The sequence below is a fragment of the Linepithema humile genome, chromosome 6, assembly GCF_040581485.1.
Source record: "Linepithema humile isolate Giens D197 chromosome 6, Lhum_UNIL_v1.0, whole genome shotgun sequence".
Classification (NCBI taxonomy): Eukaryota; Metazoa; Arthropoda; class Insecta; order Hymenoptera; family Formicidae; genus Linepithema; species Linepithema humile.
This window is the reverse complement of record NC_090133.1, coordinates 5,217,165-5,244,179: the sequence shown is the minus strand read 5'-3', so window position 1 is coordinate 5,244,179 and position 27,015 is coordinate 5,217,165. Positions and strand designations below refer to the sequence as shown.

General features: G+C 39.6%; 3 protein-coding genes across 6 annotated transcripts in view; 2 read left to right on the top strand and 1 right to left on the bottom strand.

Moving 5' to 3' along the window:
- The first annotated feature begins 475 nt into the window (after nt 1–475).
- On the top strand, nt 476–9,969 carry Hip14 (palmitoyltransferase Hip14). Of its 2 annotated transcripts, none has more exons than XM_012375259.2 (10): nt 476–906; nt 2,618–2,756; nt 2,974–3,173; nt 3,385–3,594; nt 3,692–3,971; nt 4,269–4,469; nt 4,976–5,137; nt 5,215–5,371; nt 5,580–5,824; nt 5,909–9,969. In XM_012375259.2, exons 2-10 carry the CDS (start codon nt 2,619–2,621, stop codon nt 6,143–6,145), a joined length of 1,830 nt encoding a protein of 609 aa, XP_012230682.1. In that variant the 5' UTR covers nt 476–906; nt 2,618; the 3' UTR covers nt 6,146–9,969. The 2 variants fall into 2 exon arrangements, with proteins under 2 accessions (XP_012230682.1, XP_012230681.1); XM_012375258.2 differs by having other exon boundaries at nt 3,677–3,971.
- A 1,093-nt stretch (nt 9,970–11,062) lies between these two features.
- Nucleotides 11,063–13,613, top strand: LOC105677001 (uncharacterized). The gene is made up of 5 exons (XM_067357146.1): nt 11,063–11,502; nt 11,704–11,947; nt 12,014–12,048; nt 12,361–12,700; nt 12,937–13,613. Exons 1-5 carry the CDS (start codon nt 11,343–11,345, stop codon nt 13,361–13,363), a joined length of 1,206 nt encoding a protein of 401 aa, XP_067213247.1. The 5' UTR covers nt 11,063–11,342; the 3' UTR covers nt 13,364–13,613.
- Nucleotides 12,799–27,015, bottom strand: part of Mob2 (MOB kinase activator 2) — a 29,294-nt gene continuing 15,077 nt past the window's right edge. Inside the window, exons 1-6 of one of the 3 annotated variants that reach the window (XM_067357141.1) lie at nt 23,533–23,733; nt 18,552–19,893; nt 15,914–16,168; nt 15,289–15,413; nt 14,824–15,051; nt 12,799–14,331 (exon numbers count right to left, since the gene is read on the bottom strand). In XM_067357141.1, the coding sequence (XP_067213242.1) occupies nt 14,252–14,331; nt 14,824–15,051; nt 15,289–15,413; nt 15,914–16,168; nt 18,552–18,802 (939 nt within the window). In that variant the 5' untranslated portion in view covers nt 18,803–19,893; nt 23,533–23,733 and the 3' untranslated portion in view covers nt 12,799–14,251. Of the gene's footprint in view, nt 14,332–14,823; nt 15,052–15,288; nt 15,414–15,913; nt 16,169–18,551; nt 19,894–23,532; nt 23,734–27,015 lie in introns of those variants that run through there. The other 2 variants (XM_067357140.1, XM_012375261.2) reach the window with 2 other exon arrangements.

Below are 27,015 nucleotides of genomic sequence, written 5' to 3'. Positions count from 1 at the left end.
CATGTTCGTGCATGTTATGCCCGCGATACGAATATAGAAGCATCTAGCAGTTTTTCTACTGCCTTCGATGCCAACTTTATTAGCGTCAGAAGAATCGTGAATGTCCAACACTGACAATCTAGTAATCTAGTAATCTTCATTAATTTAGGGTACATCCATAAGAAGATGCATGAGGAATTGGGTCAATCTTATGCACGATGCAAGTTTGTCTGGATGCATCTTCACTGAAGCTATTTATATTTATAAAAGGATGTAAAACCACATCCATCTTTGAAGACTGAACTGTGAAACGCTATTTGATTACGGTACAATTTGTCAGGAATACACTTCGTAAACGAAATGTGGAAAATGAATTTTCTTATTGGATATCGATATGAATTTTCTATGACAATTACATACTCTCGCGCGAGATGTCTCTGCGATGTTCTTTACCCGTCGATTCTTCCAAGAAATTTTCGCCGATGTTGCCGATCGAGTGTGCAAACGGCGTTGCGTTAGGTCGATACCGGGGCCGCGTCGCGTAAGCGCGTAAACGTGAAAAACACGGCGGCGATGACGGAGCGGGTGCGCGCCACGACGGTCTAGTGCGTTTCGGTGCCCACGTTTGCAATCACTCAAGATAAACGTGCCGAAACACTCGTCGGGTTCCGCGGACGGAGAAGAGGAGGCACAACTCGCGATTCTCGCGGAGGAGTCACGAGGGTGCCGTGCAAAAGGTCAACCCCGGCAGCGCAGCGTGTGTATGTGCATACGTGTGGTGATATGCCGGCGCCCCACCCCCCGGATACACGGTGCTCTTCGTCCTAAACTAACCCTCCGCCTCGCACCCCGAAGGTCGGACACGCCGTTGTCGTGCACTACTATGTTCACCACGCATTAACAGCGCAAAACACCGCCGTCAGCGAGGTAAGCCAGGCTCTATCATTCCGTACGTATATATAAAGCGATTTATTTTTGTGCGCGCTCCGAAGATCGATCAGCGTGGGTGGCGAGCGCTTCTCGGTTTCTCTCGTTCTCTGGGCGAGAAAGAGTCGAGGACAAATTCCGAGGGTGAGCCACGTTGAGTCAGCTCATCTAACATTGAAAGACAAAAACAGGATAGAATACTTTGCACCTAGACTTCAGAATTTGTCAAGTGATCTCAAGTGGGAATAGAAAGAGGATGAGTTAATGCTTTCTGCTAATTCTGTATATGACACAACTTACACTTTGGATGCATTTGTAATTAGATATAACGTTTGTAATTGATGAAGAAGCCACTGACATTTTGCTCTTGTAATTGAGATATGTTATATCTAAACAGCGCAAGAACAAGATCATAAATCTATAGAATTTGCGTTGCATTTCAATGCATTATTATTTTCAAATATATTTATATATATATATATAAATTCAATGAACATAATAAAATTATCTCAAGTTTAGTTGTTTTTCTCTTTGAAAAGGATTTAAATCTCACAAGTAATTTTAACTAATATGTAACAATTCATTCATTTGTACAAGTTGTTTTCTGTTCAATGCACTGCAATTAAAGTGCTACATATAACAGAATTTTTCTATTTCTTTTCTCTTTTATATTCTAAATTTATTTTACTTGGCACAAAATTGATGTATTGTATTACAACTAAAAAAACTGATTTTATTCTATTTCTTTCTTATTTTTTTTTCCAAGCATGAATATGTACTTGACATACATTTTAACTGCAGAAAATGTAACTGCAACTAAATAATAGATCTAATCACCAATTGCTTTTTCAATATTTGCTAACCATAGTAAACAATAGCTAGACATGACGTATCCTTGACAACAATATGTAATTTAATATAATTTATATACACTGCTGCATACGTTTGTTACTGACTCGAATACAAAATCACGCGTTGATATGCTGGAAGTAATACACACTATGTGTTTTTGACGATGTGTGCGTGATAAAGGAATGTGCGCTGGATATATGAGCCAGAGTTATAAATCTTTTAAATCAAGGTAGCTACAGGTAAGATCTCTGAATCATACAGGACTCTTATTCACAAAAGTGCTGTGAATAATTGGACAAAACAATACTATAATATATTTTAAAAAATAGAAAAAATGCCATTTCTATTAAAAATAAAAGATAAATAAATAAAATAAGAAATTATAAAAAGCAAAAAATAGTAGGATTGTATTAACATTTAATTGTTAACTGTGATTAATTCTTTTTGTTATATTAGGAATTTATATTATATTCGCTAAGATTATATTTTATCAAATAGCCAATAAAGTTCATGTTGTTTTTCTTGAAGTTTATTATCAGCAAAACAGCACGAACTTTGCTAATTACTGATAATACAAAATTTGATAATTACACACATTATTAAATGCCGAAGATTTGTTTTTTTTTATAAAGTTATTTTTATAAAGTTATTTTCTATAAAATCAGAAGTCTGTAATTTATTTAAAAAAAGAAGAAAAGAGAAGAATTGAAAAATGCTTTTTAGACAAAAATATACTGAAATTATTGGCACCTATTTTCATTGCTAAAAGTTATGTCAACACTGTGTGATTTGTAAATTGATTTGTCCAACATGAAACGAACGTCTAACATTTTCTATGTTACAATCCTGAAAATTGCAGCATGTACGCGCTGCAGATGCAAGCCGCCTGCCAAGGCGAGGGTACGGGTGAGCCCGACGATCCCAGCAGCCTTCATCAGGAACCAGCGCGACCTGCCACGCAGGATTGCAGTTCCTTTGATATCGTCAGAGCCACACAGGTAATCTCGACGACTGAATTGAGTTTTTCCAAACCGTTTTAAATTTATGTACAAAGAAAATGGACACTATATTTATACAGCTACACACAAAGTCGTAATAAGTTCGAAAACACATAATCTTTATTTTTAAATGTAAATTTAATACGATTTAGCAGCCGATTCTTAAATTTGTGATAAACTTTGGAGTTTGAGGCTGAATAAAACAATGTATTTGCAGTATGGGGCATTGGAACGTGTGACAGAACTGGTAGAAGCTGGTGCTGATGTGAATCAGCCGGATTCGGAGACTGTAACATTGCTGCACTGGGCTGCTATAAATAATCGTAAAGATATCGTTAAATATCTTATTGCAAAGGGAGCTGTAGTCGATGCTATTGGCGGAGAATTGGCCTCTACGCCTTTGCATTGGGCTACAAGGTCAGTTTAAACAATTCTTATCGAAAAACTGGAAAAATATTATATGATTTCAATGAGATTAATTAAGAAACTTGGAAATGAATCATACTTCCAACCTTTTTGTAGCTTTTTTCTCATTTTATATAGCTTTGTAGCACATAAGGTCCACTCTTTTTATTTAATATAAGAGATTAAAATTGAAGAAAAAGTAACTGTTTGATTGCACCTTTAGGCAGGGGCATCTCTCCACAGTTGTGATACTGATGAGAGCAGGTGCTGATCCGACCTTGAGGGACTCCGAAGGCTTCTCATGCATACACCTGGCGGCGCAGTTCGGTCACACGGCCATCGTGGCGTATCTAGTGGCGAAAGGCGTTAATCCAAACATGCCGGATAAAAGCGCTATGACGCCACTCATGTGGAGCGCCTACAAAGTTAATAGGTACATAGAGCATCGAGTTATTATTGATACAAACGACGCGGTTTCTCTCATTAGAACGGTATTATTTTGGTTACTTTTAAAGTCTTTCCTATTACAGTCTAGATCCAACGCGGCTGTTATTGACTCTAGGTGCGTCGCACTCGCTCACCGACAACCTACACGGTAACACCGCCCTGCATTGGGCCATTATAGCGAAGAACAACATAGCGATACACACTCTGGTGCAGCATGGAGCCTCGTTGGACTTGCCCAATTTCCAAAATGAAACACCGATGACATTGCTGGGCCCGCATATCGGTGCCGCATGGCTAGGTCCAAAAGTCACTTACGAAATTAAGGAGAAGCAAGGTCGCACAAGAACATGGTGTAGAGATAAGGTATGCTATATAATTGTGTCAGTGTACGTAGCTTAAAACAAAAGTGACTCCGCTAAACAAAACTTGGATATTTGTATTTATAAGATATTAAAAATAATTATCTTAAATAAATTTGTATTAAATTTAATTATTATCTTGATTAAATTTGTGTTAAAGAACTGATTTCTGATATTAACAGATAATAAAAATGCTAAGAGACAATATTACTTTTTTTCCAAGCCAGTATATCCTTTTAAGAATTTGGACAGAAACTTAAATTAAATTTTTTTAATTCTACATATTGTGCATTTTTTACAGAGAATCCGTTGGTTTTGTATGGTCGGTACGCCATTTATAGCGTTTTATGTGATTGGTATGGTTCTACAGAGCGGATGGGATTATTTACTAAAACTAGGTGCCTTCATCACCCTTTATGTAATGGTGTATCTAATGAACCATTTCGTGTTCGACGAACGGCTGTTTCACGTCTTACCAATGTCGATTTATTTGGCAACCAAGGTAAGTTTAATCCGAGATTTGTTCTGAATAACCGAGGTCGTCTACGTATGATTAGTTACTGATAAGCTGTCAAGCGCGATAAGTAATATTACCGATAACGCGATAAGCTCGAGAGATGAGTTTTAAGCGTATTAAACAATCCTATATAGATCGAATAAAATTATTAGCAAAACGCAATAAGAAAATATCTAACTTTAATTTGCTACTGATATTTACTATATATCAATCAGAATATTAAAAAATGTTGAAAAACTCGTGTTATTCTTATCAATAAATAGTTGAATAAGATTTGTGTAAGATAATTTATGGAAATGTTTAATAGCTGCTTAAAAATTATCAATATTGTCGGCCCATAGATATATTTCTATTGATTTATATAAAATTGGAATACATTCAGGTGCAGATCTTAACAAATTATTGAGTAATTATATTTTTCATAATCTGTATCTGTAATTATGAATTAGATATAATTAAACATACAAACTAATTACGAATTGTAATTCCAGATGTGGATATATTTCACGTGGATATTTTGGCTGGGTATTCACGCAGCGTGGTATTTATGGTTGTTATTGATCGGTGGATCGGTTCCTCTTTGGATATGTTTCCTGCAGTCTTGGCGGGGTGACCCCGGAGTTATTACAGCTACTCACGAGGACAAATTAAATGTAGCTCCTGTTATTTTTATGCACAAAGCTACCCGTGCGAAAGTACACGTAAAAATTAAATGTACCTTTATTTCCAGACGATAATTGAATTGGCCGAATCGGGAGGCTTTGAGCCACAATGGTTCTGCAGTAGTTGTTTAGTCAGAAGACCCATGAGATCTAAGCATTGTTCCACATGTGATCGTTGTATAGCACGATTCGATCATCACTGTCCATGGGTCAACAATTGCATCGGTAAGCACATTAATGCTAAACAATGCTTTTATTAATTAGAAACTAATCAGTTTTCTCCATCTTATTTTTTCGACTTTAATGCTAAATTGTATTCTTTTCCCCCATTTATTTTACTCTTTCTAATCCTTTTCACTATTGTAAAAAATAATGAGTTGTGATCTACGCCGCGTAAAAGCGATGTAATTGTTTAACTGCGTCCGACTTTCAGGTGCTCACAATCACAAGTATTTCCTTGGATTTCTGGCATCATTGCTGGGGCTGTGCATCGTTATTTTATCCGCTAGTGTACAGTATTGGCAATTCGAGTGTTGGTCAAACTTGACGAATGGTCATAGCGCTGACAACTACTTGATAGCCGCGGCTACGTGCGACGCCTGGGTAATGTGGGTAGCAACTAACACATCTCTTCATTCTTTCTGGGTCGGGACTCTGTTGGCGTGTCAATGTTATCAGGTACAATGATATCGTGATTTTATATGAATTGTTGCCGACGCAGACGGAGGAAGCGTTATTATTATAATTATTTTCGTATCGCAGATCATGGTCCTAGGAATGACAACGAACGAACGAATGAATGCTGGTCGCTATAAGCACTTCAAACAGGGGAACCCATTCCATCGCGGTGCTCTGCAGAACGCCGCCGATTTTTGTAACTTCAGCTTCTGCGGATTAAAGGCGAAACCCAGCTCGGATTGGCTGCACAGCTTCGATCTCAAGCAGAGCATCGAGAAGTTGCCTCTGCTCGCGCAGAAAGACAATTTTCAGTATGTTTAAAGTTTTTGTAAGAAGCGGGACTATGTTGCTATCGCAGCCAATGAGAAGCTAATTGTACACACACCATATCATTTATGCCTGATGTACTTCTTGGGCCACCAAAGAATTGCCGCAGACATGTAAGTGACTTTCCAATACGGCAGTAATTACGCATATACGCTCGCGTACTTTCTAAGTAAAGAATAATCTCTGTTACAACAGTCCTCGAATAACGATTTTTTCAAGCATCGTGAAAGACTGTTACATCCCGCGAACGTGCATATCCCACCTGTACTCTACTTAAAGATGTCGATGAGCAATTGAACAATTGCAATGCACAAATATTTCGATTCATCGATTGAACCCTTATTGCCTAAATTATTTGACGGGAAGTTATAAAATACGTTCAATATAAATAAATTAAATAAATGGATCCACAGAGATTTTTAGAGATGAAAAGATGAGTTTTATATCGTAATTTTAAAAATTGCGATAGCCAATAGATAGAAAGGGTCTCAAAAAGGAAGTTGAAGGATTGAAAGTGCTAGTTTATAATTTGAAAGTCAGGCGGTAAAGAGTGAACTAATATAATTTTCTCGATCGATCGTTTCAATGATGCACCATCTTTTTGTATTTATAGTATTAAGATTTTCTTTACCTGATTCTAGAAAATAATGATTCTTTATACTAAATGCGTGTTGTAAATATTAACCATTTGTCTCACGTTCATTTATTGCCATTTACTGACCATTCCACGTCTAATTTAAAGATCGCAATTTATAAATAGCAACTGATGACTCATCAGACACCTTCTTCTTCAAGAAGTAAACGCACTTAAAGTTTGACAGTATATACTATTCAGTGAAGAAATTTGTCAACAAAATAATTCGAAGTCTATATATATTTCTTACTTGCGCATTTGTGCTTATCGAAAGATTCAAAGATTAAAGCGAATAGAGTAACAATGTAAAATAATAATTAAAGATTTGTTAATATACGAGAAATAATTAAGCGTATGAAAAATACAAAGATTAAAATTCGCATAAAATGCAAAAATAAAAAGAATAATATAGCCTATATGGTATCGCTATAAATGTGTATAAATTGTGCAAATTAGAGTGTATAAAGAAATCAAATGCTGTGCAGTAGAATTATAGTCGAAAAATTAAATACTGCGTAACAGCTGTTTATACTGTTTAGTCTATTGTTCATAAAGGACTTTACCTGACTTAAGTGCCATGTTATGCTTCTTGAAATGCATTTATGCATGCTCGGCATTACAACTTCTGTTGAGATCAACTATTTGTATCAGTTACTGTTACGGCTAAAGTATAATATTTATCATAGTAATACAATACTTGCGATTACAAATCAATATTACATATTATATCTAATATTTATTTAAGAATTGTTACATAGCTTATATCAAGCATATCTCGTCAAAAACATTTAGGTCACAAAATCGCTTTTTATATGTTAGGAGAATAAATCTAGAGCATCGTTACGCAACAAAGAATTTATTTGACGCGAGTAATTGTAATAGCGCTCTGTTTGTATTATATTTAGTATTTAACTCCAAACTAATGATTCTTCCAAATTGTGTGTACAAATTACTGCAGAAAAAAAAGGAAGTTACTGCTTGTACATTCCAGAATTTAATGGCAACATTTTATAACGAGAGTGTAGAAAAACGTCAATTGATAAAATATCTTATGAAATCTTTTGATCTCAAATATATATACATATATATATAAGTTGATTGATGGAAACATGCAAATTTTACTTTCTAGATGCGCTTGTGGAAATGAAAACTATGCTGAAACAACAATAGTTGGTTTTAACTTCTTCTGATTGTTTCATAAAACAACTTTTCTAGAGATAAAAAAGAAGTAATATTATATTTATGTTTTGCTTTATAGATATTTCATATCTTTCTATAAAATAATGACATGACACAACGACTTCAATGTCTATTGTCATAGGCAATATTAAATCTTTTTATGATTTAATATTATTTATATATATATAATAATATGTATTAAAGTATAATATGTATTAATATTATATATATATATATATATATAACAATATGTATTAAAGTCATTGTAAATTATAGAAAAATATAGATAAAAAATTAAGCTGTTACAAAGAAAATATGAAATTATAATTTTATATTATTTTTTTATAGTATTTCTATGCTAAATTCCATGAGCGCGTGTGAAAGCGAATCGATCAAAAATAAGCGATATTGATCACAAACATATGTTTAGTTTATTCGAATTTTTCTATACACGTCGTAAGAAGGCACGTTAAGCGCGATTGCATGTGTTTTTGACATTAATAGGATCGCAAAGTTTCTGTCTCTCCTATAACTGTGACAAATTCATATTCTAATGATTGCTCATTTGCATGTAAACTGTATGTTTTATTGACGCGTTTGTAAATATTTAGTTTTATTTCAAAGTCGAACATTAGAATTTTCTATAATTTAAGAGAACAATGTCTTCAAGAAACATCGAGAGATACACATTTAACTCTAGATTTGATTTCACCATCCATCGTATTAGTTTATACAACTAATTTCACGCCCGACGACTTCTCTTGTACAGAACGATAAGGGACACTCGTGTACAAAATGTTGAAACATACAGATAGTTTTAATATCGACACACCTGAAATAACAATTACACGATTAATGCAAAACGAGTACTCCATGTCAATGTTGTTAGCAAAAGATACGTGTATGAATATTATAAATACATAGCAATATAAAAGATATAATATTGATTATATATTGTAACGATATCAAGTGTCGCATAACTGCATTTGTGGAAAGGATTACTTCGCATCGGTCGGCTGAATTTCGATTTTTGGAATACTTTTATTTGTCAATCTAGTCCAACTGAGATTAATAGAAAGCAATAGCGCTCATATTTTACTAACGATTGCGTTATGATTATTCCTTATTCAGAAGGTCTAATTGTTAGAGTAAACTCTGTATTATTTTAAGTACTATGTAATATTTGGAAATCTTGATTGAAACCGGTATAATTTCGTTGAATACAGATTTGCATAACGACGACGAGTAGTACAGGCATGCAATGACGATTCTCGTATTCGCGCAAGTTATATCGGTCTTTACTCTTCTCGCAAATCATAAGTATCGATACATTGTTAAGTAAGCGTATTAATGCGAAAATAATAACACGTTTTTACATTCGAAAAATATACAGCAGCGTCGTAATAAATGTACACTTACGCACGTTTCTATCGGATTACATTTTCTTATGCGCCATATAAGAATAGTTAATTTTAAGATTTTAAGAGATATGTCTTAGGCAAAAAGTAAGAATGAATTTCCACGTATAACATTGTAATTTACAATGCGACACTTTATTCACAAATGTGATACCATACACCTATGATTTGCGAGGTAACGCGAAAAACAATATAACACACATGCATTGAATGTTCGAATTGCTGTTAAATTTTTAACGAATTATAACGTAATGTATACATACATATAATCATGGTACGTCATTTACTAATCTCTTTAAATGATAATCGTCCTATTCTACTTCCAAACTTTATTCGATGTAAATAAGAATTAACTTTCATTATATTCGAGAAAGAAAATTTTAAAGAAAGCTATATATATATTAAAAAGATGTAATAACTTTTGGTATATCAAGCTTTCGAAGCTATGTCATAGTCATAAGATGCTGCGAGAAGAATAAAAAAAAAGTATACAAGCACGCAAAGTACATCTGATTTTGCTTTCTGAAAAAAAGCACGATGTATGTAGATTCCCTATAAATCTACTAAATAAAGTTTGAAGAGATTTACGTATGCGATTATTTATATACTTACAGATTTTATTTTGTTTTGATTATATCTTTTGACATGTATTTTTATTTTTGAAAGATTTTTGCGTGAACGTCTTTTAATATTAATATCGCATACATGCGCAAGCTACGTACATGTGAGCTCTGCGCTTCGACTAGCTCGTGCGTTAGAAAAGAGCAGACGTATTATTTCTGTCTCCTTTCTTATGCTCCATTTTATTCGGAATTTTATGAAATTGTAATAGGAACACATGATGATATAGGAGCTCACTCGAAACAGAGCCATCTTTTGATCAGTTAAAACAACATAACGACTGTACATGATGGTAAGTGCACCGACTAATGCAGTTGGTACACTTATCGTTAGTGATTTTGCAACAGCTGACCAAAAGATGGCTACTCCGAGTGAGTTCCTATATTATCATGTGCTCCTGTTAACAATTTATTAAAATCCCGGCTAAAATAGAGCGTTTCAGACCGTTCCAACGGGTAATCTTAATTTTTCTATATTCTTCTGGGCTACTTTTGACAGTGTTAAAATGCTCATAAAATACTTAAATGATTAAAACGTCTTTCTTGAAATTTTTGGAAAGTTTATTGCAAAATGTAAAATGCCAATTGTTAAAGAAATTAAAAAACGATGTCTTCTTTAGGACGTCTAAAGACAAACGTGCTAAATAAGACATCTTTAGGACGTCTTAAAAACGTCCTAAAAAAGACATTGTTTTTTAATTTCTTTTGCTGCACATACGATCATGTACAGTCGTTATGTTGTTTTAGTTAATCAAAAGATGGTTCTATTCCGAGTGAGCTCCTATATCATCATGTGTTCCTAATACAATTTCATAAAATTCCGGATAAAATGGAGCGTAAGAAAGGAGACAGAAATAGTACGTCTGCTCTTTTCTAGCACACGAAGCTAGTCGCATGTGTGCAATATTTCCTCCCGCATGCTGCTTACCGCTTGCGTCCCAAATCTGGCATCACTGAGCAAAAATATTATAAAACAAGATTGTTTCCTATAATTAACGCAGTAGCTAAATGATGCTAAAAAGTTACACATCGCTTAATAAACATGAATTGTTTCAGTAATTTAAAACAGACTTTTCCTTGGCGAAGATTTATTTGGACGGCATCTTTTTACATCTTTAACGTTCAATATTTTTATATATTATTTTCATGCGTCTACGAATCCGCGAACTCGCTGAAATATCCATGCCATATTGCAAATTAAAACTGATACGACTTGAATATTCAACGAGTGCGACTATCGCATTTGTTATCGCCGTTGTTGTGACAGTTAAGTTTATGTTGTTCAATGTTGATGTTACTTTAGTTTTCCATGAGTTTTATTCTAAAGAAATGCATTTAACATGGTTACTGGAGGAGATTGTTCTTGTACAGACACGGAGCCATCCAATTTAACATCTTTGCGTTCGGACGACGACGTTCTCTCGGCTGTCAATTCCGACATAAATACAGTCTGCGTCGAGACGGTCGACCAGGAAAACGATGCTGCTGAAGAACCTAAAGGCATGCATTTTTTCGAAACGTATTACGAAAGCAAGCTTGAAAACCATTTAATGTTCTTTTAGTTGTTCTTCAGTCTCGATTTTTTTCAATGACAATATCGAGATCATTATGTATCGCATTTGTCCAAATAGACTTCAATTCTCCCTCGCGTCTCGATTTATCCTAATGTACTGTCGTTCATCGGTTCTATCTTGCGCGCAGATACGGACTGTCAATGCTCCGATGCAGTACCGACTTATTGCGTAGCTACACCCGATGCAGTACCGACTTATTGCGTAGCTACACCCGATGCAGTACCGACTTACTGCGTAGCTGCACCAGCAGAAGCTCCATCCGCGGTTCCAGCTAAGCCAGGCCGTCAATCGCAGCTGGAGATCTCAAGAAGTCAGCCGCCGGCGACGCAATTCCAACCGAACTTCCCGTGCCTCTGCCTTAGTCACAAAATGTAATGCCATCACGCACGATTTACGCGTTGGCCGTTTTATCTCTCAAAGCAGATTTATCGTTTCAGTAACGGCTACGTTCTGCCTGTGAAAGTCAAAGAAGGTATACAGAAACGCCGTCGGAATTAGAATGAGAATCCGTTCGCTGTTACTCGCACGGGGTGTAAAATGCTCCTCTGCCTTTGAGATTTATTGATCGAATCTTTTTAACATCCAGATCTGAAATGCGAAAATTAATCAAATGAAAAAAATCGTAAAAATCTGCGTAGAAAAGTAGAAATTATGCGTCATATTTCTGAAAGAATTAAATCGATCGTATTATGTGCAGAGTGAGAGATACACACCGCGCAAGTAAATACATTGCAAAAGAAAAGAGAAATTGACAGATGTGACGGTTTTAAATAAACACTTTTAGATAAACTGCAGCGACAGTTCTGGAATCGTTTCAATCTACGACGGCCGAGGAACGGATATTTCAGCAAAGAGGACAAGATGTATGAGATAAAGCTGAAACACGTACAGTGTCCTCACTATGCCAAGACGCGTCCTAATGGCGTGCCGAAACAGCATTTCAACGCGTCGCAGCCGCCACAGGAATTCCCACCCTTTGTCGATCGCGACGCGTCGGAAGGGATACCGAGTAAGTACGACGCCGATAAATCGAAACCCGTTAAGCATCCGACTAAAACGAAACTCAAGAGGGAGGAAGCGGCGGAGAAGATCGAGATCTACTACTTCGATCACGGAAACTCCGCGTGAGTAACAATATTTGTTATGAGTATACAGGATGGTTTCTAGAAGTTTGCTTTAACGCTACAGGTAGTGAGACCCTTCAATCAACTTTTACAGCAACAAGTTTTTAAATTAATATAATTTACAATAAAAGAATTTTTACATATCATTTAATTTTCGCTAGGCAACGCAACGCGACACAAAAATCTCTGGCATAATATAATTAAATAAAGTTAACAGCAGGACATAATACTTCTAGATATTATCGAACGACCGACTGCCACCCTGTATTGACTACGGACAAATGCGCCGAGAAAACGGATCAGGCTGCGACGCGCTTCTGGGCGGAGATCTTCGGCACGATTCACATCGGCACCGCCTTCGTCACGGCCTTCATTCTGCAGCTCCTGCGCTTCGTCCTCTACAGCGTGATCCGACCGCTGACAGTCGGGGTACTCCAAATGATAGCCGATTACTTCGTGAAACCGCTGCTCTCCATTCTGTTCAACGCCCTCGTGCAGCCGATGCTGATTCTGCTTTACAATATCGCCACGTCGTTGAAGGATCTCTGCGAACCGATCGCCGAGGCGATCGGTCTGTTCTTGAGGGAGATCGCGAATCTCTGCGCCGCGATCCGACTCGTGGAAGTGAAGCACGTTCACACGCCGACCACCGCTTGCACCTGAGCTTGTTGGGCGGTGACGCGCATGAATTCAACGAGAGTTTCGAATCGCTTCGAAACAAGTATTATTCGAAATTAGAAATTCTTAAAAATCTTGAGAGACAAGATAACAATCTTAGTAAAGATTAAGATCGAAGAGCGTCAAAGGATTTCTGCGAGTCGATAGCCGTGCTCCACCCTTCGAGGAAGATGGCAAAGCTACGTTCTCGCGAAGCGCACTTTCGACTTATCACCAACACATGCCTTAACACCAGGTATATATTTGGTATTATTTTAACTTTACAATATTATTATTGTATCATTTTTTACAGAACAAATTATCTCTTATAGCAACTAACTTTGTCAATAATAATCAATACTCGTTCTCTGCTGCTCTCTCTCTCCCTCTCTCTCTCTCTCTCTCTCTCTCTCTCTCTCTCTCCCTCTCTCTCTCATTCTCGCTTACTTTCTCTCATTTTCATTCACTCTTTCTCTCTTATTCGCTCTTTCTCTCTCTCTCGTTCTCTCCTATATCTTACCATTTAATAAATTATGTACAATCTCACAAACAACAAACGGAGGAACCTAATTACATCATGTAGTTGTTCACACTTCGCTATGTACAGGTACTACTGGTATCATTTTTTTTTTCTTCTTGTTTTACAGAATCGCCGTTCTCTTTCACTCACTCATTCGGACGTCCGTGCACACACGCATACATATATACTCTCACTCTTCCTCTTACAGTTCACCGGCCGATATCGTATCGCAATAAACTCTATTTTTCGCATGTGGTCTATAAAAAGAAAAGAAGAAGACAAAAAGAACGCAAACGAACCAACGAATCGCCTATTCGTCACCTAGTCTCAGGAACTGCAACCTCTGCTCGCTCACTATGACGCATCGCGGCGATCTAGGTGGTACTGGTGGTGCTTGTGGTGGTCGGAGTCTCCTGGATGGCTAAGGTCTGCGAAGGCGCGGATGTCGAATCACCTGCAAGCAAGCAACCGGGGAGTGAATCGATAGTATAAAATCGAGCGTGTACGTCTCCGCCGGGGCGTATAATGTAGCTAAATATACGTTTAATACGCGATAAATTGGATTCGCTGCTTATCCCGATAAGGGAGCTTTCCCGTCGTTCTACGAGCTTATATCGGATCGCGAATAATTTTCTTGTCGATACCGAACACCGGCAGAGTACCCAGAGAGAGATCACCTTCACACAATTTCAGTCCTCTTTTTTTTTTTTTTTTTTTTTTTTTATAAATAGATCATTACTTTCCTCGATCTAAACTTGACCCGCGTTTAGCGCATTCAATACCAAGTAATAAGCAAGTTCTCCAAGATGCACACGTGATCCGATCGATCGTATCGACGGAAATATTCCGTCGCGCGAAAAGCGCAATCCAGTCTCGGGATCTCTTGCCGGCATTGCGTAATCGGCATCGATCAATACCGCACCGGCGACGGCATATAAAAGCTTACCCAAGAGAGCGGCCTCTAGGTCTCCCAGTATCTCCGTTTCCTTGGGGTCTATAAGGTTGAAGCGTTGATTAAGGAGCGTGAGGTGGGCAAATACACAATTGAGGTGAGCGTGCAACCCCAAGAGTGCCACCTCTCTGAAGTGGCAGTGGTAGATGTGTGCCACCACGTGGTACAGTAGCCGCAGGATCTTACGCACTATCGACTCAAACGAGCTCGGGAACTCGTTCGCTGAAATATATTATAGAGCGCATTAACCGATCGTTCTCTTAATTGTAATTGAAGCACACGATGTAGTATAATAATATAACAATAAATCAGTTCAACAATGAGAACGGTAGAATCTTTACAATAGCACCGTGAATGAAAACGGAATCATGACGCTCGTTACTCGAGCGATCTATTGAAATATAGACTCCGGTGGACTTAATGAATTCAATATTACGTTGAGAAGAATAAATGACTCACCGTATTTTGTAGGGAATATAGTTTCGTCGCTAACGGTGCGTTGCGTAAATGTCATAACGTAGTCTATATATTGCGGCGCCGCTACTCTCGTTTTCTTCCCCTTTTCGTCGAACCACAGATACGTTCTGGAATAATAAGCCGGTTGTCATAAATGATCGATCGACTGGATATTCCAAATGCAAAACGGCAATATTGATATAGTTGGTAAATAATTGGGAGCAAGTTTCAAGACTCGATGGTCGATGAATAGTTGGAAATGTAGACGGCAACGTGACTATGCACTTAGCGACGATTATAATCGTGCAGATTGCAACGAGAATTGCTTAGAATTCCTATTTTTTATTTCACTCTGGAAATAAAATACTTATTTATTTTACGTTACTATCATTTCTCCGTAATTTCTTTAATCTTTAAAACTTTTGAAATAAACATTGGAATAAAATTGCATTTGTGCGTGGAAGAGTAAAAATACCCGTATTTATTTATCTCATATTGCACGCTATTTTGATATGTTTTTACGCGTTCTCGAAGAAAAGTGTATCTTTCAAGTGCGTGCTCCGAGGAGCGAAGATTGGAAATTTGCGGTTTTCGCGAGAGCGAGAAACTCGGAACGCCGAGCGAGTACCTTAAGCCCGGTCCGGTCATGTCGGGACAGCCCGTCATGGTGCAGAACTCGGATATCGTGCCGTAAACAAGATTAATATGGTCGAACAGTGCGAGAGTGTGCGATGCCAGCCATTCGTTGTAGTCCAGGCCGGGCGGTAGGTCCACTAACATCCTCAGGTCCAACTCCGGCAGCTGCCTCTCGAGGGCGGCCTCCTCCAGGTACAATTTCGGATCCTCCGTGGTTCCCGCATCCTTCTCCTTTCGTCTGGCTTTTCTGCAAAATGAAGAACCGGTCGCACGATCAGCGAAATCACAGGACACGAGCGACGGCGGCGATCATCAAAACGCTCAAGCCAATCAAGCATAACCACGGGCGTCGCGTGTAAAAGGCGCAAATATATAGATGTAACACAACACAGCCTCATGTGTGCGAGATTAATGGGCACGCTGTCCGAAACCAAATTGATCGGTTCAGAGAGAACGGCTCCCCTTTGCAGAACTTTTGTGCAAGTTATGAATTTCTCTCATAAATATTTCACGTGTAAACTTATTGCTTGTTTTTGTACAGATTAAAAATTGGATAAATATATCATTGAAGAAATTAATTGGGGATGTGAAATAAAAATGTTGCGGCTATTTTGGAAATCGTACTTTATACTTCGGAAGATTATCAGAGCATCTGCAATTGAAAGAAAGCGTGGTTGATTTGGAACAGCTTAAACATTGTGCTTGATAAGAGTGTCTTTGCGAGAGAATCAGTTTTTATTGTAGAGTTCAGAATTGCAGGAAAAAAAAATGACGTGAGATTAAAGTCACGAAAATATAAGAATAATGTAAACAAGTGTTACAAAAAGTGATATAGAGGTAGTTTGTAGCGACGCAATCGAGTGCGCATATCATTTGTCATTGTCGAAAACGAATCACCGGGAAAATCGTGAAAGTGAAAGTCGAAAAACGGCGCATTATGGTTGTCAATTCGCAGCTACGCTAATTTGCGGTCGCCTGATCGACCGGAACTGATTGAACAAAGCGTTTCGTCTTTAATGGACTGACACGAATTCATTAATCAGATTAGCGAATTATCGGATTTGTACGATCACTGTGCGGACGCATCCCCGGACTCTATTCAATTTGTCTTTAATCTATCAGCGATGCTGAGCGTTGTATTTCTCACGTCACGCTCTCGGGAACAAATCGGACTCTTCCGCCGCATAAACGGAACGCTGGAAAACGTTTCCAGCACCACTCGATCGGAAATCCTTTGGTAAAAAAATATTCGCGAAATAACGTCGGCTCGGCGCCGGTTGTTTCAGTAAAAACCGGAAGCAATTATGAAAATTGATTGTAGCAGTACACTATTATCGCACGCAAAATGTAGTTTCATATAAATTTTATCTCGCTTTTGCTAATATTGACATAGTGGAAGTAATATCATGGTAATGTAAAGCGCTGTTTCACATATGTATAATACGCAGGATGTTCCACTACCTACGAAATTTTAATTATAGATGTTTTGCAAATTCCGAGAGACTTTCCTCTGCAAAATAATAAGATCCTTTCAGCACAAGTAATCAAACAAGTCTGTATGTCTAAAATCAGAAATGCTATTATTAATGCGAAACAAAAATATTGAAAAATCGACTTGGAACTTGGTTCAATAAAAATTTCGCGAGAAAAAAAAATAATCCGCTCCAAATAATCTGTCATTAAGATTTCATTCAACCAGAGCGAAACATCCTGTGTATTTAATGCTATATTTAATATTGAAAATCCATATTTTTAACAAGATTGTTAAAAATAACCATCGATAAGTTAATAGTAGATTATCGTAATATTGGTGCAAAAGGTTTATCGTACTCGTTTAAATAAAGTTAAAAATAAAATTACTTATGCAATTTTATTTTTATAAAATATTCATCATTGGCCTCAATACGCTTTATCTACCTAGAAAAAGAAACTTTCAACGCTCTCTAAAATGCGTAAATAAATAACTTTAAGATGACAGACTTCAATTTTTGCACTAATAATACAAAGTATTGAGAAATAAAATAATAGTCTCGATTAATTAAGCAGAACAAGAATAATAATGTACAAAAGTGTTTCTTATTTGGAAAACTAAACATGACACTGATTCCGAGTACTGTTTCTTCCGAGCTTGTTCGATACGCAGCAGCCGGCGTCGCACATCCAGCTTCCTGCCAGTGAAAAATGCAATTACATGCAATAACGATAGCAGCGATATTCAGCCACGTCTACACGATCGAAAGCGCTTAAATCTCTCCCTAGTAAGCACATGCTCCTGGAAAGAAGCTGCATCTCCGCACAACCAGTCAGCCAGATATACAAATTCATGTCGTCTACGTGTCTAACGTATATCTAATCGTGTTTCCACATAATATTTATAATGCTACAACGTCTTTTCGACACTCAATTGATCATGGATGCTCGATTCTTTTCACTTCATTCCCGCATTTCGAATAGAAGATGTGCTTTACATCGGGACCAATTTCGCACTGTGACACGCACATATACGCACACATCTACACGATCGAGCTTGCGGAGACGGGAAAGAAAGACAGAACGAGAGAAAGAGAGAGAGAGAGAGAAAGAGAGAGAGTGTGAGTGAGTGAGTGTGAGAGACAGGAGAGGGAACTCACGCGACTAGCTCGCCGAAGAGCCTGATCTTCCTGTGGCAGGTGTCGAGCAGGGAGAGGCGCGAGGAGGAGGCGCTGCTCGAGCCACCGGTACCGGCACCGGCGCCGCCGTGGTGCACCGGCGTCGGCGGCGCCGAGACGGTGGTGGCCGAGGACGCCACCGCGACCGCCGCCGTCGCCGCCGCGGCGGAAGCGGAAGCGGTGGAGGGCTCCCGTAGGACGGTGACGGCGCCGCGCGCCGGCGAGCGCAGCATCGCCCTCGTCGTCGCCGCGATCGTCGTGGTCGAGGACGATCTCCTCGGCGCGGCGCCCTCGTGCCCGAGGATCCGCTCACGCACGCTGGGTAGGCACCAAATCTTGTTCGTTTGTCATCGAACTACGGAGGCCGGAGCACACACCACGCCGGGACCGCGCTCTCGCCCGATGATCCCCTCCCGGCAGCGCGCGGCGGCGGCGAAGTCTACGTCTTGAGAGAAAACACCGCGTGAGAGGCACAGGTTCGCGGATCTTCGTCGGACGATTCGTTGGAAGATTCGTTGGACGGAATGTTCGAGAGGAGGCGTCCCGAGCGAAGCGTTTCCTGAGAAAATTCCTGCCCGCGTCGTTCAGATAACGAAGTGAGGTCGAGCACGATAGATGATCTCTTGATATTTGTACGCTTCAAGAGGACAGATATACTTTCTTTATGGATTTTTATTTTTCTAGCAACAATATTTTTCTATTTTCTCTCTCTCTCTCTCTCCCTCTTTCCTTTGAACGGAACTCCTTAATACTCGCGCACTTTCGCACGCGTTTACTTTTTGCTAATCATCATTTTTCTCCAGCAACAATAATGGTTTTTCATTCCGTGCATTTCTGGAAAAAACGAGGAGCAGTCAACAATATTCACGCATCTCGTTCGCTCTTTAGAAATCTAATTTTTCTGGCAATGGTATTTTTTGGTCGCGTAGCAAGAGAATGGGAGATCGCTACTTCATTTTTATGCATCTCTAATGCCTTGCATCTCTAATGCTCCTCTTCGCAGATTCCGACTTTTTTTAATAATTCTAGAATCCTTTCGAGAATGTTCGTGCGCTTCTCTCACGGATAACTCCGGTTTCGTTGAATAATTCCCTGGAATTAGGAGCGGTTTAGCGCTGAATTAGTCTCTTCATCTCCGAGTCCGTCGTCTTACGAGCTCCGGGAATTCGTGTGAATCGCACAACGATGATGATGACGTTCGATCTAATCGGCCGGAGAGGAGGTATCTCGTGGGAAGACGGCGGGGGACTGCGGAAGACACTCCTTGGAAGACAATCGGTCTCGTTTACGAGAACGAGCGCGGAAGACCGCCGTCGTCGTCGATCTGGAGCAGAATTCGAGCATTCGCGTTCGATTACGCCGACGTGAGAGACGACACTCCGTGTCGAAGGACCGGTCGTGTCGAGGAAACAACAGTAAATCAAGCGGAGAACACTACAGCTGCTACGTATAAGCGGTACTAAATTACTGATAGCCTCGAACGTCTACTACTTCGATCAGCGCAACGCACCTGAATCGCGCGGAATCATTATTATCTCGCGTATCCTGCAGGGTGGGGGAAGCAGCGTTTCGGAGTAAATCGCACTCCCCTTACCCGCTTTCTAACATCTATCCCTCTTCTCCGGCGCGTACTCACCGGCGCGACTCGCCAGTCCTCCAGAAAAATTCGGGCAATATGCGCCGCTGGCGCGGCGCCAGGTTTCTCATTTCTCGAACTATCGCCGCGAGTTTGTCATTCCGGTTGTCTTTCAGAAACTGGGTTATCGCGTACACGTGCGTCCGCAACGCCGCGGAAGAAAAATATAGTCGGGAGCGGGGGAGGGATTAGCGACTTCGGGCCGGCTAAAATAGAATTGATGACCGCCTCGTGACAAGTATGTCGGTGGAGCGTGAGCGGGGTTGTGTGCCTTAATTCGACATTTCACGCGTAATTACGATCGCGTTCGACGAAACTCGCTGTTATCGAGCGACAAGTTTGATAATATCGCGCTTATTGACATTAATAAATACTGTTTACAGAGAGCCAGTTGACGCAGTTGATATAAACTAATTAATGTAATATTGAATTTATTGACATAAAGTTATTAGCGTAGAATACACACAATTATATAATTATTAGAATGTAAATTATGTAACAAACTCACTCGCGCGACTTTATTCTGCCGGCTGCTCGATTTAGACTTTGACTTCGTTTTTCCCGACTGCTGGATTTATTGGAGCAAAAGTCCACGTTGTTTCCGCGAACGCGCTGTTTCCGCGAACATTTTCCCGCTGCGAGTCACTAGTACAAAAGTGAAACACGAGCTACATGCCGGACGAAACCCATCGTAACACAGGCGACAGAGAGAGGTTCACGTTTTCCGAAATGAAAACAATGCGTCCGTGCCGTTTCTCTTTCACGATCTGCTCAATAATGTGCGGCTTCCGGCAGCGCGCAAAAGTGGACCACGAAAGTCTTCATTCGACGCGAGCTACACGCATAATCACAATGCACAAAACGAACAAGTTTTATTTATGATTTTTTTTTTTTTATCAGTCTGAAATCAGTTTTGTTTCAGCGGGGATTCAATACGTATTTTTATCCGAGTTATTTTTGTACAATGCAAATCTGTGTAAAAGGTCTCGTCGCTAAAGATTTTTGAATTACAATTTCTAGGCCAACCAACGTCGGCTCAATTAATTGCACTTCACTCTCGAGCGAGGTTTACACTCGGCTAGCCATCCGATTAAAATGACGTCACAATAGCGGCAAGCCTGTGTTTCGTAAACCAACGCAATCATCGTCGAGTCAGATTCATTTAAGTGATAATATTCACGATTTCGAGCGGACTTGCAATATCCCTTATCGGAAAATGAAATAAAGATATCTGAAGTTATCTGAGAATAATAGATAGTTCAGAGTTATTGCAGAATTTCGACCAACTCCCTTGATTAAAATATTATTTTAACACGAGGAAAAGTAATGCTTATTCTAGCATATTACTTCTAGTTTTTCGATAGACCTTTCTCTCAAGTTTTATAATGATATTTATAAAACTCTAAAAAGTAAATTAGAATAATATAACATGTGTGGTAGCTAGCTGCTTCCTCCGAATAATTTCTAATTATTAAAAGAAAATAACGTTATTATTATCGTATCAGCAGTGCAATCCTATAATTGCAGCACTGATAGCAGGAATAACAACCGGTATTACGACAACGGTGCGCACTGGCGAGCTATCAACCCGGTTAGCCACCCGAGCATAAATTCGATGCATCGTCGGTACATCGTGCAGCGAACGAAATCGAGCCAAGTAGTTCCGACGATTCCGTCCAACTGCACGAAGCCGTGACATGTGCGTCCTTGATCGTGACCCGGACGAGGTCACGTCGGTTCGCGTCCAAAAATTCAACCGCACTCAATTCAAGCCAGATTAATGGGGTAGCGAAAGGAAAGTAAGTGCTCGCTGTCAGTTGTCGAGCGGGAAAATTTTGATGGACTGATGTCTTTCCTCCGAAATTTACCGTTTTATACTTAGTAATATTATATAAAATTGATGTATATATATATATGATTAATACATCTTTACGCAAGGTGACTGAAAAAGTTATTTTTAATGCGTCTTTACGCAAGGTGACTGAAATATGCTGCCAGATCGATTCACCTCGGGAATACCGGCGCTTTTTGTAGAGCCTAAAAGATCCCACGGTACCTGCCGAGGATTGAATTCAACGTCTCCGGATGCGGACAGAAAGAATTCGTCACAGTCAGCCTCTGGCTGAGAATCCCGAAGGACCAGGCTAGTAAATAAGGGACTATTCTCTTCCCTCGTTCCCCAGACGCGCGCACGTATCCGAGTGTTTTCTCGAAAATTCACGAAGAGCTTCAGACGGAAAATATACACACACAGCCTTCAATTTACATCGCTTGTATATAATTCGCATCCTTTCCCCGCATTCGGCCTTCGGTTTCCGTTGCTCCTATAATTCCCTATCACCCTCCCGCCCCCTCAACCATTTTTCATTTACGTAACAATGATTTATTATTACGCTTCCATCATTCTTGTCTGATATTTTTCCTTTTTTACGTAACGACTTTATTCGTCGCGAATAATAGTGATCTAATCTGGTTTTATTCTGATGAGAAGCATTCAGCCAGAGAAATAAAATTACCTGAGAATAATAATTTTCATTCTGTTCTAAAACGATCATCACGGTTCGATGAGTCAACTGTAATTTAGCTGAAAATAGCTCGAAATTGTTCCTTTTTCTCTTGCAATTCGTTACGCAACGCGTCGTTCAAAAATTTCCCGACACGAAAATACTCGCGAATTTTCTACCTACTTAAAAATTGTAAGTTACAACATTTTTTTTCATGCTTCTTATTCCTAAAAAAATAATTACGTGCTAAAATTGTTCCCGTAGTTCTGCAACATACAGTTTCCATTTTTTCTATTTCCTTTTGCCTAAGAATACAAGTAGCTAATTGAGAAACAAGCACGCGCGGATTACTTTTATCATCCGAAGATTCGCCAATATTCTCCACGTCCTCGTGAAACCGCCGATATTGAAAGAAACACGCGTATCGAGCTGATCCGCAGCGTGTCCGCATTTCGCGGGGATCGGAAAGGAACAGTCGTGGAGAGACGTCGCCTCGCGAGATCATTGCGCCCGCAGGCGCAGCATCCGCCACGGTTCTCGCGTGCAAATCCTCTCTCTATATTTTGCCCTTCTCTCGCCGCATCACGCCGCGCTCGATGCCGCGATGCTTCCCCTAATCGAATCACATCGCGTTGCGCCGCAGATCGCTATCGCCGCCTATCACATAGCCATGACGAGCGGAAGGAGGCTTCCTCCTTCACAATGCCTCGTTTCGCGAGCGCGGAAAAAAATTAACGGTGGGAAGAGTGAGGGGAAAACGGGAGATGAAGCGTCAAAAGGACCACGCCGTCACGAACTTTCTAAACTCGACACTCGTAAGTACCAAGAGCAGCGTTCGTTCCGTCCGATCCGGGGAGCAGGTGTCGTCCTTGCTTCTTGCGCATTTCACGACCGCGAAAATGGTCTGATGACTCTACCCTCCACCCGTAGACGAAGATAAACACCCTCGCGGTGGCTCGATTCGCGCGACGCGCCGTCGTCGAGCGCACGGACGCGACTGCCGAGATCGCGGCCTGACGGAGCCGCCGTCGCGACTGGTCGGTCAAAATCGCGCCAAAGTGTGAATAATGCAAGCTGGAGATGATTGTCGACACTGGCAAATATTGATACATTTATACATTCCACTGTGGGAAAGGAAACCTGTTTCATTTGACATTTTTATCGAGAGATTTTCGAAAACAAAAAAAAAATAATGGTAAATATTATTTGTTCACTTGGCAAGCGGAAAAAAGCAAATATGAAACTTTCCGCGTGGATAAATTCATACTGTTACAGTAAGGAAAATAAGAGCTTTAAGTTATTATAGAATAGAATAATTTCTCTGGAGTTTTCAATGCGATTATTTGAAAACAATGCGAGCAAAGTAAGTAATTTTCAATGAAGCAAAAACAGAAAAACCAGACGTATTGTTTTCAATTTTTATTTTTAGTTAATCAATATTTTACCTAATTTCAATAAGTTACTTAATTATTTTAAATTTAAAAAAGGGAAAATTTAATTATACAAAAAAGTAAAACGCTACAAATTTTATGTATCACATAAAAAATTAAACCTATTAATTAAAGAAGATGAGTTAATTCGTCGCAAATTTAAAAAATTATATTCATACATCGTTGAAAAATCAAATAAATGCCAATAATTAAAGTCGTATTCGCGTTTTCTGCTGGCAAGACGAGTTAATTCATCTTTGATTACTTTTTAACTGTGCGCACAGAGCCATTCTTGGCCAAGAAAACATTACCCCGTTAACAGGTTAAAGCATTCATAACCGCATCTGCTAAGCCTCGCACAAGTACATACGATTAACATAAATAATAAAATTTATTTTTAAATCCGTATTTAAAGTAAATCATAGCTGCAATTATAAGCCTGGATGGAGGCCAATATTCTTCAATGAACGAGTTATTTATAGTGAATAGCGACTAATCGATTGATATAGAAACCAGAAATATCCAGCCGACGTGCGTTAGCGACAAAGGACGAGCTTTGTCAAATGAATGCCAATTCCGAACGCAGAAATGAATTATCCCGCGCGCGACAATCGCAGAGTGTTATCGAGCGTAGCCGCGAAAATGCAACACTCCTCCGTCGTTTATCTTTCTCTCTTCGAAAATGTAATATTCGACAAAACGTCAAAATGGAAACAATTTTTCTGCCAGTCGAAAATTCGGGCAAAGTGGTGTCACGCTCCAGCCGTTGATTTATCGGGAGAAGCAGTTCTGTTCATTTCAAACTTTGTACATTACATTTTTTTTCCCCTCTCTTTACCTTTCCAAAGTTTCAACAGAAACAACTTTAACCCTCGGTATACCAATCTTAGTTTCCGAGTTTCTATCTCGAGCAGTTCTAACTAAGAATTTATATTTAAGTAAGGCTTGATATCCATTCTTTTATCAAGTATGCATAAAGCGGCTTTAAAGATATAAAAAAAATTCCATTCTAGGCGCATTAAACCCAACATAAATGATGACCGATTTCCTCGGTATACCGAGGATTAAGCGCGTTGTGTACGCAAGAGACAGACGGAGAAAGAATGCGAGTTCATTTCGCGGAGCGAAGGCGAATAAAGGATAGAGAAGCAGAGAAAGAGAGAGAGAGGGAGAACGGCGCGAGGGCGGCAATGCGACGGTGGTTGCGCCGGCGGCGTGCGTCGGATCAGCTGTGAGTCGGGTAACTCGAGTCAGCTGACTGCCGGACGGCACGGCACCACCGCGCGTGGAGCGGCGGCGAAGGGGAGCGGCGCACCGACTCTGCGACAATCAATATCCCGCCACGCCGCTCTCCGAGAGGATACGCGCTCCGCGTGCGCGTCACGGATTCCCTCTCTTTCCATCCTTCCTCCCCCGTTTCGCGACTTGATCCTCTCCTTCCCTCCGTAATATGGTGTATATCTCATTTCTTTTTCTGATTATGTATCGCGCTAAACCCCGCGTCACTCAATTTTCCTCGGATCACGTACTCGCTGAATCTTTGATTTTCCGCAGGGGTGAGTAGGAGATTGAGACGTTTGATCAAAGCGTAACATCCGACATTCGAGTCTTCGAATTGTCAAAAGTTGTAATCGAAATGATATCTGCAGTAAACAGACGGAACAAAATGTTTATCGCGCAAACACAACGCTTGCCGTGCATTTGCATCGTTTAATTTAGGAAAGAACACGAGTATCGATAATCTTGCAATTACATCGCGATCTGCGTGTCTAGAAACATTTGTGCGTGACGGTATGTGCATGCGGGAAACGCGTGCGTTCGTTATCATGATTAATTTGTACTTGTAATGTTTGTCTCTTAAATAAACCAAATAATATACCTCCATCGATGCGAGCGAAGATTACATTAACAACGTGTAATAGTTGTAATTTAGCCGAACAACTAAATTACATGTGATTTCGTTCGATTTAGTTAGTTAATCTAGACGCTTATTTTGCAGCGGCGCAATATTCATAAGCTTATTAGTAATTACTGATGCGGCGCTTACGTATCGATATTTCGACTTAGCAACGTGAGTGCGCGGGCGGCCAATCCTATATCGCGTTCGGAGCTCGCGTGCGCAATTTTACTTGCGAAATTTCAAATGTAAAGTAACATTTGCGCTTATTTGCCGCTAACCAGGTTATTGTACAACTAAATACTTTCGAGTATGACGCAAGCGTTTCGTAATAAGAGCAAAAGATTATTACAGAATGCAAGTTGCGCTTGTATTTCCTGCTTTTACTTTTGAAACGCTTCCGTATATATCTTCTGCCAAGAGCGTTTCCTTCACCTTTATTTGAGCGATCTATTTTTAGGACGTGTATTTAAAAGATCAAAGAGCATCGAAATATCGCGGCGAATATCACGCACGAATGATAATTTTTATTCACTCCCACACCTTTGACGAAGAGCGTAAACGAGACGATTATTAGCACGTGTTAGGACGTGTCTATTTCAGAGGATTATATTCGCAAATTAATAGTAGATGATGCGTGTCTCGAAATAGCGGAAAAGAATAACCAATTCGTTATGTCATCGTCACATGTGGCAGGAAGGAAAATCGTCGTGTGAATCACACGCGCTGCATCCGTTCCGAAAAGAGGCAGTAAAACTCCTCGACGGATGCTCTGAAAGTGATTTTCGATAGATGCTGACCACAAACTTTTGTAGCCGTACTCGATAAGTTTCCGAGCGCCCAGAATGTTTCGTCGCTACGTCAGTGCGTGTAAACACATTTTTTTTTATGAATTTTTATTTTTAAGAAGCAGATTGAACTTCGCAATCTCAACATCAATTTTTTATTTTTGAGAAGCAGATTAAACTTCGCAATCTCA